The 14551-nt window shown below is 47.3% G+C and overlaps 1 protein-coding gene across 1 annotated transcript in view; it reads right to left on the bottom strand.

Moving 5' to 3' along the window:
* The window catches only part of POP4 (POP4 homolog, ribonuclease P/MRP subunit), a 31436-nt gene extending 17416 nt beyond the window's left edge, over positions 1-14020 (bottom strand). The window contains exons 1-2 of the mRNA XM_073605815.1: positions 13933-14020; positions 1091-1140 (exon numbers count right to left, since the gene is read on the bottom strand). Of these exons, the coding sequence (XP_073461916.1) occupies positions 1091-1140; positions 13933-13939 (57 nt within the window). The 5' untranslated portion in view covers positions 13940-14020. The remainder of the gene's footprint in view (positions 1-1090; positions 1141-13932) is intronic.
* Positions 14021-14551: the final 531 nt, after the last annotated feature.

The following is a 14551-nucleotide window of genomic DNA, read 5'->3' as shown; positions in this document are numbered from 1 at the left end:
GATATACTACATATGAGCCTTTACTTTTGACCCTACATACATCTTAAAGGAGTTGTAAAAGGCAGAAGGTTTTTTTATCTTAATGCATTCTATGCATTAAGATAAAAAACCTTTTGTGTGTAGCAGCACCCCCCTAATTACCTACCCGAGCCCCTTCTCTCTCCAGCAATGTCCACGATCCCCTCAGCCATCCATTACACTCCTGTTTGGCTGAGACAGAGCAGTGGCGCCATTGGCTCCCGTGGCTCTCAGTCAAGGTCAGTCAGCCAATCAGGGGAGAGAGGGGGCTAGGCCAGGTCGGGACTCCGTGTCCGAATGGATACACGGAGCTTTGACTCGGCTTGGGTGCCCCCTGTAACAAGCTGCTGGCTGAGGGGCACTCAAAGGAGGGAGGGGCTAGAAGCAGCAAAGAGGGACCCGAGAAGAGGAGGATTGGGGCTGCTCTGTGCAAAACCAACTGCACAGAGGTGGTAAGTATAACATGTTTGTTATTATCTTTTTAAAACGAACCTTTACAATCACTTTAACAACATGCCGACCGTCTGCATGGCTCCCCTGCTTGAATCGCCGTAGCTGTACGGGGGCCGCTGTAAGGGGAATAGGGGGCACGATGTCCGCTGGGCACCCGCGATCGCTCGTGAGCAGGAACGTGGATCTGTGTGTGTGTGTAAACACACAAATCCACATCCTGTCAGGGGAGAGGAGACAGATCGTGTGTTCCTAGTATATAGGAACACCGATCGGTCTCCTTCCCCAGTCAGTCCCATCCCCCCAGTTAGAACACACATTTAACCCCTTGATCGCCCCTATTGTTAACCCCTTCCTTGCCAGTGACATTTATACAGTAATCAGTGGCTATTTATAGCACTGATCGCTGTATAAATGTCAATGGTTTCAAAAAAAGTGTCAAAAGTGTCCGATCTGTCGTAGTCTCGATAAAAAAAAAAAACAAAAAACAAAACGCAGAACTCCTCCATTACTAAAAAAATAAATGGTCACTTGCATACTGTAACCCCACAATACACAAAATATAAAAAGAAAACATTTAAAAGAATAGTTTGCATTTACAAAGTATTTACAGAGGAATTACCTCCAAGCCAAGTTCTTTTGCCTCTTCTGGGGGTAATGTTTTGTAGACATCTAGGGGAGAGAAAGAGAAAAAAGTATGAAAATATTGAAATCATTTTCAAATGTTTCAAAAGGAATATTCCAGTTTTGCACACAGAGGCGGGCTTCTTATACACAAATTCTGTCAGGCTGGGGAGGAAAGCAGCTTCTAATGTACACTGTGAGGAGCTCACAGTGTGCAGTGAATTTAAAATACGCCATTTCAGTCCAGGAGAGGAGCCGGTACAACTGTGCAAGACTAAAAAGGGAAAGCCGGAGATCAGATTTAAGATTTTTTTTTTTTATGATTTCTAGTAAGGACACAGACAGCAACAGATCCTGACTAGGATTCTAACCTTTCCCTACATTAATAAAAATGTTTCTGCTCTAGGCTCCATTCATACTTGGGCGACTTTGGACACATGAAGTCGCAGCCCATTGTTTTCAATGGAACCTGTTCAGAACTTAAAGTCGCAGTGACTTTGAAAAAGGTGCCTGCACTACTTTGATGCGACTTAGTGCCAGAGTGTGTAAAATTCACACTCAAAGTCATGCTGGAAATCGTGCGACTTTGGAGTTGCACAAGTGTGAATGGAGCCTTCTATGCATTTTAAAAGGTCTGACCTAGCATCACCTCCTCTGTGTTTTCCTAGGAATTAAAAAGAAAAAAAAAAATGTGACTTTATATGACGTACGCGGTTGGAATTAGATAAATGGTTATTAAAAAGTAATGTTTATTGGTACATATAATTGTAATATAGTTACTGTATTTGACTGTATTAAAGTAATAATACATAAAAAAATTCTTAAAAAAAATTCCTGTGACATCACGTCAAAGTAATAATACATAGTAATAATTATTCAAATACATGCATATAATATAAAATAATACTAGGTAACCTGTGATCTCTGTCATTGCTGATATATATAAAATTGTACAAATTGCATGATCATAAAAAAATTCCTGTGAGGTCATGTCGCGTGGCTCCGCTACACTGGCGAGAACCCTGGAAGTTGGTTTGGCGCCAATTGCCGGGCGGCATACTTAGCCGCTCGGGCAATGACACCTCCCTCTCCCTTTGCACACCTTGCGTGACGCTGGCGATGCCTATTTTGGTATCAGTCCCAGATGGTTCAGTCACTCGATTTAATCTCTCATTCACATTTGATATCATGCACCATCCCGGATTTCGGGTTTTCTACGTTTCAACATTAGGTATTCTTTGGAATGACTGTGGTCACTTATTATTCTTTCCTCCCTTGTCTCCTCTGTTCGTACTTTGATCTATGAAGGCTCCATTTGGTGGTTCATTGTTTCACTCTCTCCTAATTTTCACATTCCTTGGAGTTGGGTTCGTTGTTTTAACACTTACAACCATTGTACATTGGGTTATATTGCACATTACTAATGAAATGCATACTAACATTCTCCACAGAAGCCCTTTATGGCTGTTGACCACTATCCTGGCCAGGTATGAGGATCACTTTATGGATACACATTCACTCTGGATACTGTCTATCTTGGTTTCTGTCGTGGAACACACCGCTTCAGCTCCCGGAAAAGATACCACCAGGGGGGCTCATTGCTTCCACCATTATATTAATACTCTGTAAGGTATATAGGGGAATCCCTTTATCAGTTTTGTTTTTGACAACCAATTCTTTTTTTTCAACATTGTTAGACCAATTAGGATTCCATATGTTCTCGTGCAGATTATATCACGTGCTTGCTCATGAAGAGTGGCTCTAAGTCATAAAACGTGTTGAGCTTATTGATGCCATGTTACATTTTTACCATGCAGTTATAGTAATTTATATGGAATCTTTTCATATGTACCATGTATTCCAGGAATTTTATACAAATTTTTTTATTATCGTGCAATTTATAATTTTATATATACCAACAATGAGATCACAGATTACCTAGTATTACTTTGTGTTATATGCATGTATTTTATTGAACTATCACTATGTATTATTACTTTGTAATATAGTTACTGTATCAATTATATGTACCAATAAACATTACTTTTTAAATAACCGTTTATCAACCTGCAACCGCGTACTTCATATCAAGTCCCATTTTCTTTTCTTTTTGCTCATAATGCCAGGGATGGAGGCATATGACTAGGTCACTGCTTCATATAAAGTCCCAAAAAAACCTTTTTTTATATTCCTAGGAATTAAATGCAAGCACAAAAAAAAGAAAAAAAAAAAAAAAAAAAAAGGAAGGACTTAGAATTAGAGTTAGAATTACCGGTGACTGTATTTCTAAGAGCCTTTCAGGACAACCTTGGAGAGAGAGCGCAGCTCTGCCCATCTTTCAGGAAACACATGCAGCCTTTAAATCCCTCCTCTTCCACCATGGCTTCAGTTATTGTGTGGTCTCCGACATACTGGAAAACAAAGCACAGAAAACCACAAACAACCATGATAGACACCAAAAACCACTTATAAGATAAAAGGGACGGAAGTAGCGGTTGTCCTGAAAGGCTCTTAGAAATACCGTCACTGGTAAGTCTAACTAAGTCTCTCAAATCACCTTTCAGGATAACCTTGGAGAGGATAACCGAGAAACTTACCCTAGGGTGGGACTACTGCCTGTAGTACCTTCCTGCCGAACGTTTGATCTGTGGCGGACAGCAAGTCCAACGTATAATGTTGGAGAAATGTCAAGTAGTGGGACCAAGTGGCCACTTTGCAAATTTGTTCAGGCATAGCACTGGCCCTGTCGACCCAGGAAACTGCCATTGATCTCGCAGAATGAGAAGCAATACCTGAGGGGGGTATTTCTACCTTCGCTTTGTAGGCCTCCGTGATTTCCCATCTAAGCCATCTGCCCAATGTGCTTTTGGAAGCTTTCTCCCCTTTACGTGAGCCTGAGAAAATCACGAAGAGAGCATTTGATTTTCTGAATTTCTAGGTGACTGTTAGAAAGCGTAGTAGGCACCTCCTCACATCCAATGTGTGGAAAGTTTCTTCTCCTGGGTTGGCAGCAGCAGAGGAGAAAGTGGGCAAGACTATTTCCTGTGAACAGTGAAAAGTCGAAGAAACTTTAGGCAGGAAGGCTGGATCTGCCCGGTCTGAAAGAACCTTTAGAAAGGGTTCTGTGACTGCCAGGGCCTGAAGCTCGCCGACTCTTCTTGTCGACGTGATGGCTACCAAAAAAAATGTTTTAAGGACGCTTCCTGTAAGCGTTTAAGCGGAGCTCTCGTGAGACCCTGTAAAACAGACAAATCCCAACTTAGAAAAACTATTTCGTGCAAGTGCCCTTAAAAAAAAAAAAAAAAAAAAAACCACACAACACACACCACACGATAGAGCCGCCACCTGGGTTTTCAGGGTGCTGGGGCTGCCAGTCCCTCCATTCCATCATGGAGAAAATCTATGACTGACACTAAACTTTTGACCTGGAGGCCTTTAAAAGTACACCAGGAATTTAACTTTTTCCAAACCTTCAGGTATATGGCCCGAGTTACCTCCTTTCTACTAGAGAGTAGGGTCTACACTAATTTATCCGACAGTCCCTTGGATTTTAGGAGGTCTTCTTCAGAAACCAAGCAGTTAGATGTAACCGGTCTGCTTCACAGACCCCTGCGTTAACAGATCCTTCCTGATCGGCAGCTTCCATGGAGGTTTTGCGGCAAGGTTTAGTAGTGTCTCGAACCAGGGTCTTTTAGGCCAAAAAAGGAGTGACCAGGATCAGATTGGCATTTTCCTCCCTGAATTTCCTTAGGACCAGTGGTATCAGGGGAAAGGGGGGGAGCGTAGCACAGCTGGTAATGCCACAGGTGTGCAAAAGCATCTATGTCTATAGCTTGGTCTTCTCAGAATGAGAAGGACTCTGTACTGTCACATTCTGTTGGCTGGCAAACAGATCTATTTGAGGCTGTTCCCACACTTCGGGGATCATCAAGAAAACATCTTGGTTCAGACTCCACTCTGCTTCCACCACTTTCCTTCTGCTGAGTAGGTTTGCTAGCAGATTTTGGGACCCTTTTAGGTGGACCGCTGACAGAGAGGCCACGTTCTGCTCTGCCCAGGCAAGTAGCTGACTGGCTAGTTCCAGGAGTCCTCTGCTCCTTCTTCCAGTACATAAGCTACTGCAGTCATATGGTCCGAAAGGACCTGAACGTGTTGTCCCTTTAATGCTTGTTGAAAGGCTAGGAGACCGAGAAAGATGGCCTTTAGTTCCCGCCAATTTGAGGACTTTTAGGCTTCTGCTTTGGACCAAGCCCCGTCCAGGTGGGCTCCCCAACCCCAAGTACTCTGTTAGACGCTTGTCTAGTGGAAAGACCCAAGAGAGACCTCTTGCCAGGTTGGTTGAATCCCTCCACCACCAGAGCGCCCGTTTTACGTTTGAGGCAAGTTTTGTTTCTCTAACGACTCCTGGTGTGACCATCTTTGTAAGATATTCATCTGAAGAGGTCTGGAATGAAATCTGGCCCACTGTACAGCTGGGATTGATGCCGTGAGTCCTAAGACTGCCATGGCTGATCAACTGAAATTGAGAGATTCGACTGAATCTGTCTCACCGCAGATTGGATCTTCTCCATCTTCTCTTGTGGCAGAAAAACTAAGCACAGAGTTTATCGTATAGCCCAGAAACCTCATCTCCTGCGTTGGTTCTAGATTTGATTTTCCTAGATTCAGGAGCCACCCTAGGTTCTTGAGGTGAGTCTGAGACACCTGAAGATTTGTTAAGACTTGTTCTTTGGAGCCCACGAAAAACAACAGGTCGTCCAGGTATGGGATGACCGAGATCCCTCTTAGCTTCAGAGGCTCCAGGGCTTCCGCCATTATTTTTGTAAAGATCCTGGGGGAGGATGAAAGTCTGAACGGCAGAGCTCTGAATTGGAGATGCCAAACTGAAGTCCCCAGGTTGGGGGCTAGGCCGAGAAAGCATTGGGAAGCTTGAGCTATAGGGACATATAAATAGGCGTCGATAGTTGCACCTTTTCCTCCTGGATCTCCAGGGTAGTGTAGATCGCTCTCAGAAGGTCGTCCACTTCCTCCAAAGATAGTTTGTACCTAGAGGCTCGGCTATCATCTTCCTCTTCCTTCTCATCTGAATCCCTGAGGGAGGGAAGAGTACTCGCCCCCTCATCCCCCGAGTCCACGACCTCTACTGCTCTAGAGGTGGATGCCCTCGGGCTGGATGGTGGATGCTGGGGCTCAACCTGGCCTGCTGGGCTCTGAACCAGCATGAACTTGACCGAACCCAACGAGTTCGTAAGTTCCCGTACTGAAGAGAACAACTCCTTGTATTGATGGGATGTTTCCTCTTCTAGCAATTCCTTAATACAGGACCTGCACATTGCCTTCTGCCATGAATCTCTGAGGGGGTTTTTGCAGGAAGGACATTTCCTCAGACTTGGTGGGTCTGAATTCTTGGATTTTCCTAAAGCCTTTTCCTGTAATGAGAAAAAATGAAACTCACCTAGGGGCCACTGACACAACTTTCCAACCCTTAGTGCACAACTAGACCACCACCAGACAGAAGGAAACAGAGACCTGAGTGGTGCAATCTCCCCAGCAACCAAGTCCAGACTGCAGGGTCCAAGCGGAGTAACCTCTGACCATGCAGCCACAGGCTTCCTGCAGGGAGGATCCAAAAACAAACATAACATAAGCCCATATGCACAAGAATAAACGGTACCACTGTACCCCTCTTACCTGGGCCTGACCGGTGCCTGGGGCGCCTGCTTCCGACCGTAGCTGTCGGTCTCTCCTCCATCTTAGCAGAGAGCGTAGCAGGGTACTGAGAAAAAAACATCTGGTTTTTGAATTACCCGGTCACGGAATCATCGAGAGCCAGAACCAAAAGCGCCGGTTGACAGACCTGCCCCCCTAGTCTCTGCATTCCAGGCGCTTGGAATCACTTGTGCCTCGCCCCTGCAGGAAGCCGCATCACCAAACATGACATCACCCGCCGGCTGGGACCTGGAACCAACATGCGGGATGCTGACTAGCAGCGGCCCCCGCCCGGCCACCAGGGCCATGCCAGCGGACCCTGGGCACATAGACGCCGACGCCTCCTGCGGGCCCTTGCATCCCCTGAGCTGGTGAGACTGGGACTCCAGAACACCCCCCACATGTACTGGGGGGGGGGGTTGCTGGTATGGGCACTGCACACAAAACACGAAGGGTAAGCCTTCTCCCTCCACCTTGGAGAGAGCGCAGCTCCCTGGTTCCAGCATGCGCTTCCACCATGGTGGAGGAAACACAATAACTAAAGCCATGGTGGAAGAGGAGGGATTTAAAGGCTGCATGTGTTGCCTGGAAAATGGGCAGAGCTGCGCTCTCTCTCTCTAAGGTTGTCCTGAAAGGCGATTTGAGAAAAATCCTGATGTGTCATCATGAAGATCCCCAGAAATAAAAATGACCGATAAGTCCCATTTCACAAATCTTCCAGGATGATGTCCTAAAGGATCAGTCCACCAAAAACTGATATTTGGTGCTTCATGGATGCTGTAGATTTAAACCACTAGATATCTCCGATATCTTTGGGGACTTTATTAGGGAGACTACGGAGCTCCCATCTCTGACCATAATGAGGGTTTCCTGACACCTGCAGGATTTTTTACGGTTTTATAATATAAAAGGGGACGAGCTGGAATGCACAGAAGAGGTTGGGGGGGGGGCACAAGTAGAGTCAGAAATTTTGGCATGGAGATCTCTCTGTTGGAGAGTCATACATACATCAACGAAGCCAGTCCAGCAAGCTTCACTTATAGCTGACATATTACTTCTGGAAGGACATACCCCTTACTTTTTTTTTGGGCACATACACTTTATGGTACTCGCAGAACTCCTACCAGAAAGTCCAATGGTATGTGAAAAATCCCTGCCAGGAATTCCAGTGGTGCTCGAAGAACAATGCTGGCCTTCCAGAGTTCCCAGAAACAAAGCTATGCATGTCCTCTGACCAAAAGAGTATTTAAGCTCCAGCCTTGGAAGTGACTGGTGCTGTGTGCCATTGCCAGCTATCCTTTGTGTAAAAGAGCTATTATACTTCCTGGTTGCTTTGCTTGTTGCTGACCTGGTCTGATGCGATTACTCTCTTGCCTGCCGCCTGCCTACAGCATCTGTCTGGCCCCAACTACTTTTTTTATCTGCCGCCTGCCCATGACCTCTGCCTGGATTCAACTACTCTCTTGCCTGCTGTTTTCCCATGACTTTGATTGGATCTGACTACTCTTTTGCCTGCCCATGACCGCTGCCTGGATCCAACTACTATTTTGCATGCCTATGACCTCTGCCTGAGCCTGACTACTCACTTACCGCCTGCCCACGACCTCTGTTAGGACTCAACTACTCTCTTGCCTGCTGTACTCCAATGACCTCCATCTGTGCCTGACTACCATCTTGCCTGCTACACTTCCATGGACCTCCATCTGCACCTGACTACTCTCTTGCCTGCTGCATTACCATGGACCTCCATCTGCGCCGACTACGCTTTTACCTGCTGCACTCCAATGAACCTCCACCTGCACCAGACTACTCTCTTGCCTGCTGCATTCCCATGGACCTCCATCTGCATCTGACTACGCTTTTACCTGCTGCACTCCAATGAACCTCCACCTGCACCTGACTACTCTCTTGCCTGCTGCATTCCCATGGACCTCCATCTGCATCTGACTACGCTTTTACCTGCTGCACTCCAATGAACCTCCACCTGCACCTGACTACTCTCTTGCCTGCTGCATTCCCATGACCATCTGCATCTGACTACTCTCTTGCCTGCCCAAGACCTCTCTGCCTGGACCCGACTACTCTTTTGCCTGCTGCCTGCCCATGACCACCGCCTGGACCCAACTACTCTTTTGCCTGCCATATGCCCATGACCTCTGTCTGGCCTGACTACTCATTTGCTTACCGCCTGCCCATACTATGACATTACTACTCACGTGTCTGCCGCCTGCCCATGACCTCTGTCTGTCCTGACTACTTTCTTGCCTGTTGCCTGACCTCCGTCTGGACCCAACTACTATTTTGTCTGCTGTCTGCCTATGACCTCTAACTGGACCGGTCTACTCTTTTGCCTGCTGCCTGCCCGCCCATGACCTGGACCCAACTACTCTTGCCTGCCCATGACCTCTGCCGGGCCTGACTACTCTATTGCCTGCCCATGACCTCTGCCTGGATCCAACTACTCTCTTGCCTGCTGTTTGCCCATGATTTTGATTGGATCCGACTACTTTTTTGCCTGACCATGACCGCTGCATGGATCCAACTACTATTTTGCATGCCAATGACCTCTGCCTGAGCCTAACTACTCACTTACCGCCTGCCCATGACCTCTGTTTGGACTCAACTACTCTCTTGCCTGCTGTACTCCCATGACCTCCATCTGTGCCTGACTACTATCTTGCCTGCTACACTTCCATGGACCTCCATCTGCACCTGGCTACTCTCTTGCCTGCTGCATTCTCATGACCTCCATTTGCGCCTGACTACTCTCTTGCCTGCCCAAGACCTCTCTGCCTGGACCCGACTACTCTTTTGCCTGCTGCCTGTCCATGACCACCGCCTGGACCCAACTACTCTTTTGCCTGCCGTGTGCCCATGACCTCTGACTACTCATTTGCTTACCGCCTGCCCAGGCTATGACATTACTACTCACATGTCTGCCGCCTGCCCATGACCTCTGTCTGGCCTGACTACTCATTTGCTTACCGCCTGCCCATGCTCTGACATTACTACTCACTTGTCTGCCGCCTGCCATGACCTCTGTCCGGCGTGACTACTTTCTTGCCTGTTGCCTGACCTCCGTCTGGCCCAAACTACTATTTTGTCTGCTGTCTGCCTATGACCTCTGTCTGGACCTGTCTAATTGTTTGCCTTCTGACTGCCAATGACCTGGACCCAACTACTCTTGCCTGCCCATGACCTCTGCCGGGCCTGACTACTGTTTTGCCCGCTGCTTGCACACAACCTTTGCCTGGATCCCACTACTTTCTCACCTGCCCATGACCTCTGCCTGGACTAAACGACTCTTCTGCCTATTATTCCGTGTACAATCCTCCACACCATAGTCATTTTTTTCCAGCTACCCCCTTACTGGGGCAATCCAAGGCCACTAAGTTTTCCAACCCATCTTCACCATCATCCATTAAGACCAGCTGTCACTTAAACTCTGCGCCCGGGTGAACCCACATCACCTGCTTGGGGGCACCATAAGAGGAGTCGCTCCAAACCATGAGTCGTAATTGGAGAAGGTGCCTGGTTCTGATTTGCATATCAGTCAATCCACCCCTGCATATAAAGATTTAATAGTTGTAATTCCCACAGGTCCTTTTTTTTTTTTAACAACTTCTTACTTTTTCTTTAAATCGGAGCTGTTCCATGTTTCTGCCTCCTAGACAGGATTCTGCAACCTTCCATGACACAGACTGAAGATTTAATGAAATTATGGGGTTTATGTATCAATCTACAGCACGCTACAAAACTGCATATGCCCAGATTCCAGGGGGAGGATTTACGGCCCCACAAAAGCCGTTTATTGCAGTTTATTTTTACTGGGACTCAGGAAATTTATCAGCGACATTACAATTTGCTTTTTATTGCTCGCTTCAATAAAACAAGCAGTTTTTTTTTTTCTGTAACAAGTCTCTAAGCCGAGAAAGAACGTTCTCTGCTGATTGTGGAGGGCGCATTGCGTCACGTCTCGTCTCTCTCATCTCGTTGGTTTTCCCTCGGCGTCTGACATAATTGTTTACTGCTCTGGCAGCTGGTACACGCCGTCTGCCTCCATTTTCTCTTCATAATCTGCTTTTCCTGTTTGAGGAATCAGTTGAGAAAAGCCATCTCTGGGGTGACAAAATAAAAACAAAAAACCTTAAGGCTGAACTCCGACCTTCCCTTCGGTCTTGCTTAGTTGTACCGACTCCTCTCCTGGACTGAAATGGCTCACTCCAATTTCACTGCACACTGTGAGCTTCTCACAACATGTATTAGAGGCTGCAGGAGGTCAGACAGAGCCCCACCTCGTGTCCTGGCTGGAGGATGTCCAGCATCATCTAGTAGCCCTTTCCACCCCAGCCTAAATGTGCCTGGCCCCGCCCCTTTCATCAACTGGATTTAATTTCTTTTAATTATGAAGATTCAGCATCACATATGGGCATTCTGCATGCAAATAAAGCACTAAGAAATGACCACTTCTCCAGACTCACATCAGTCTATGAAGGCATTTTTCAGATCTGCATAACTCCTCCCACCGCTTGCATCAGGACTGAGGGCTCCTAAGAGGAGCACTGAGGCGGGGTGCTGTGAGGTTTTCAAGAAGCTGTGTACAGCCCCTCCCAGCAGTAACTCAGCACCTCCTGTTCTCCCTTTAATCAGTTTAACCTTTCAGCACCCTCAGCTCCCCCCTACCAGCAGCAGCAGCTCTGATAGCTCCTCCCAGAAGTAATTTAGCATCTCAGCTCCACCCTCCTATCAGTGAATCAGCAGCTCAGCTCCTCCCTCCCAGTGATGTCTTAGCAGTTCAGCTCCCCCTCTCAGCTGTGACACAGCCCATCCCCCAACCTCCTCCCCACTACCAGCAGTGACTCAGCAGCACAGCTACCAGAGCTCCAGATATGTGTTTACATTAGAGATTAGAAGGCGCCATGTCCCGTTCTGCTTCTCATTATGACATCGCAGACGACCCTTTACAGGCAGATACCCTCCCCCCGATAGTACCTGTAATAGGATTTTTCCCCCAGTTTGTAATGAGAAAGTTGGCCCCCCCCCACCGGGGTCTTCTTATTTCTGGGGACAGTTTATGAAGACCAGCAGACTGCAGTTTGGATGTTAAAATGTTTCATTTATATCATTTTTAGCACCTGTCATCAAAATTCTCAGCTTTCCCCAATATCCAGGGCCACTCCTTGTGTGTGAAGTCTATAAAAATTCCCCAGAGTTCCCTTATTTATAAGACGCATTCCCGGAAAGATGGCCCCAGACCCCCCCCATATAAGATGTGTCCCTGGGGTTCCTCCCTATAGAGGATGTGTCCCTGAAATTGTGATCCCTGGGGTCTCCCCTATATGTGTCCCTGGGGTTGCCAGTATACAAGATGTGTCCCTGGAAATGTGTCCCCGGGGTTCCCCCCTATACCAGAGGTGTCCCTGGGGTTCCCAAATTTAGAATGTGTCCTGGAAATGTGTCCAAGAGGTTGTTCGTATAAACGAATTGTTCCTTGGGTCTCCCCTATATGTATCCCTGAAATTGTGCCCCCCTCCCCATAAGAGGCGTCCCTGGAAATGTGTCCCCGTATATATATTAGAAGCCTCCCTGGAAATGTGTCCCCCATATATAAGGAGGTGTGTCCCTGGAAATGTGTCCCCCGTATATAAGGAGGTGTGTCCCTGCTGTAAATGTGTTCCCCGTATATAAGGATGTGTGTCTCTGGAAATTTGTCCCCCCGTATACAAGGAGGTGTGTCCCTGGAAATTTGTCCCCCGTATACAAGGAGGTGTGTCCCTGGAAATGTGTCCCCCCCGTATATAAGGAGGTGTGTCCCTAGAAATGTGTCCCCCGTATATAAGGATGTGTCCCTAGAAATGTGTCCCCCATATATAAGGAGGTGTCCCTGGAAATGTGTCCCCCATGTATAAGGAGGTGTGTCCCCTGTACATATGTGTGTGTGTGTGTGTGTGTGTGTGTGTGTGTGTGTGTGTGTGTGTGTGTGTGTGTGTCCCCTGTATATTAGGAGGTGTCCCTGGAAATGTGTCCCCCGTATATAAGGAGGTGTCCCTGGAAATGTGTCCCCCGTATATAAGGAGGTGACCCTGGAAATGTGTCCCCCGTATATAAGGAGGTGTCCCTGGAAATGTGTCCCCCGTATATAAGGAGGTGTCCCTGGAAATGTGTCCCCCGTATATAAGGAGGTGTCCCTGGAAATGTGTCCCCCGTATATAAGGAGGTGTCCCTGGAAATGTGTCCCCCGTATATAAGGAGGTGTCCCTGGAAATGTGTCCCCCGTATATAAGGAGGTGTCCCTGGAAATGTGTCCCCCGTATATAAGGAGGTGTCCCTGGAAATGTGTCCCCCGTATATAAGGAGGTGTCCCTGGAAATGTGTCCCCCGTATATAAGGAGGTGTCCCTGGAAATGTGTCCCCCCCGTATATAAGGAGGTGTCCCTGGAAATGTGTCCCCCCGTATATAAGGAGGTGTCCCTGGAAATGTGTCCCCCCCGTATATAAGGAGGTGTCCCTGGAAATGTGTCCCCCCCGTATATAAGGAGGTGTCCCTGGAAATGTGTCCCCCCCGTATATAAGGAGGTGTCCCTGGAAATGTGTCCCCCCCGTATATAAGGAGGTGTCCCTGGAAATGTGTCCCCCATATATAAGAAGGTGTCCCTGGAAATGTGTCCCCCGTATATAAGGAGGTGTCCCTTGAAATGCGTCCCCCGTATATAAGGAGGTGTCCCTGGAAATGTGTCCCTGAGGTTCCCCGTGTATACGAAGTGTCTCCTCTATATGTCCCTGAGGTTCCCCCCATACAAGACGTGTCCCTGGAAATGATAGAACTCCTTTTAGTAAATAAGCCAAATATCGCTAAACTTGCAGCTCAGCAAAACACACACAAAGTCTTCTGCTGCATCTCCCGTAAATCCCAGCATTCCCCTCACCGCAGTGCATGCTGGGAGTTGGGACCCCATTTTATGTCTGTAATATAATTTATATCTCATTATTTATAGCAGACTCTCAGGTAGCCCCAAGTGCATGCTGGGAGGTGTCATTCCAGACCAGTCTTTCTTTATACTTCATATCTATGATAACAAACTCCCAGACACCCCCCTCCATCCGGGGCTCTGCGGCCATGACAACACTCACCCGCCATCTCTCCTCATGCGTGCCTACAGTCACCACTTCCTGGTTCCTTCTGATGACGTGTTGGGAGGCGGTCCTTCCCGGTGGCTTTGATGTCTCTAGCCTGAGTTACCATGGAGACAGAGTTCCGTGAGAAGCATTTATCACATGAAAGAGCTCTGAGACCAGCAGATCACGTGACGTGACTGCTGCGCTTTAAAGAGAACCTGTCACCAGTACAACAAATGACATTTTAATTAATAAATCAATATGTTTTGAAAAAGTATACGCTATTTTTATTGTAGGAGTTTTAATAGAGACCCTGTGTTGCCAGACCATTCATTTGAAGGTCTGTACAGAGAAGGTGTGAGTGTGGGGGAGTTAGGACTGTAAGTGGGGAATCTGTTCTGGGTGCAGGAATTGGGGCTCTGAGGGGACATCTGTACTGGAGGGATATGAGCTTTGGGGGGGGGGGGGGGATTTTCTTTACATTGGTCTATGCATTACTACTCCTAACCCCTGCAATCCCTGCGTAACACATGCCTGATTCCTGCACTCTATGGATTACACAATCCTAACCCCTTCACTCTGTGCACGATGCACTCCTGACTCCTGTACTTTCTGTGATACCCACTACAGACCC

The sequence above is a fragment of the Aquarana catesbeiana genome, linkage group LG11 (assembly GCF_042186555.1).
Source record: "Aquarana catesbeiana isolate 2022-GZ linkage group LG11, ASM4218655v1, whole genome shotgun sequence".
NCBI lineage: Eukaryota > Metazoa > Chordata > Amphibia > Anura > Ranidae > Aquarana > Aquarana catesbeiana.
Note: the sequence above shows the minus strand (reverse complement) of the source record. Positions and strands in the feature narration are given on the sequence as shown.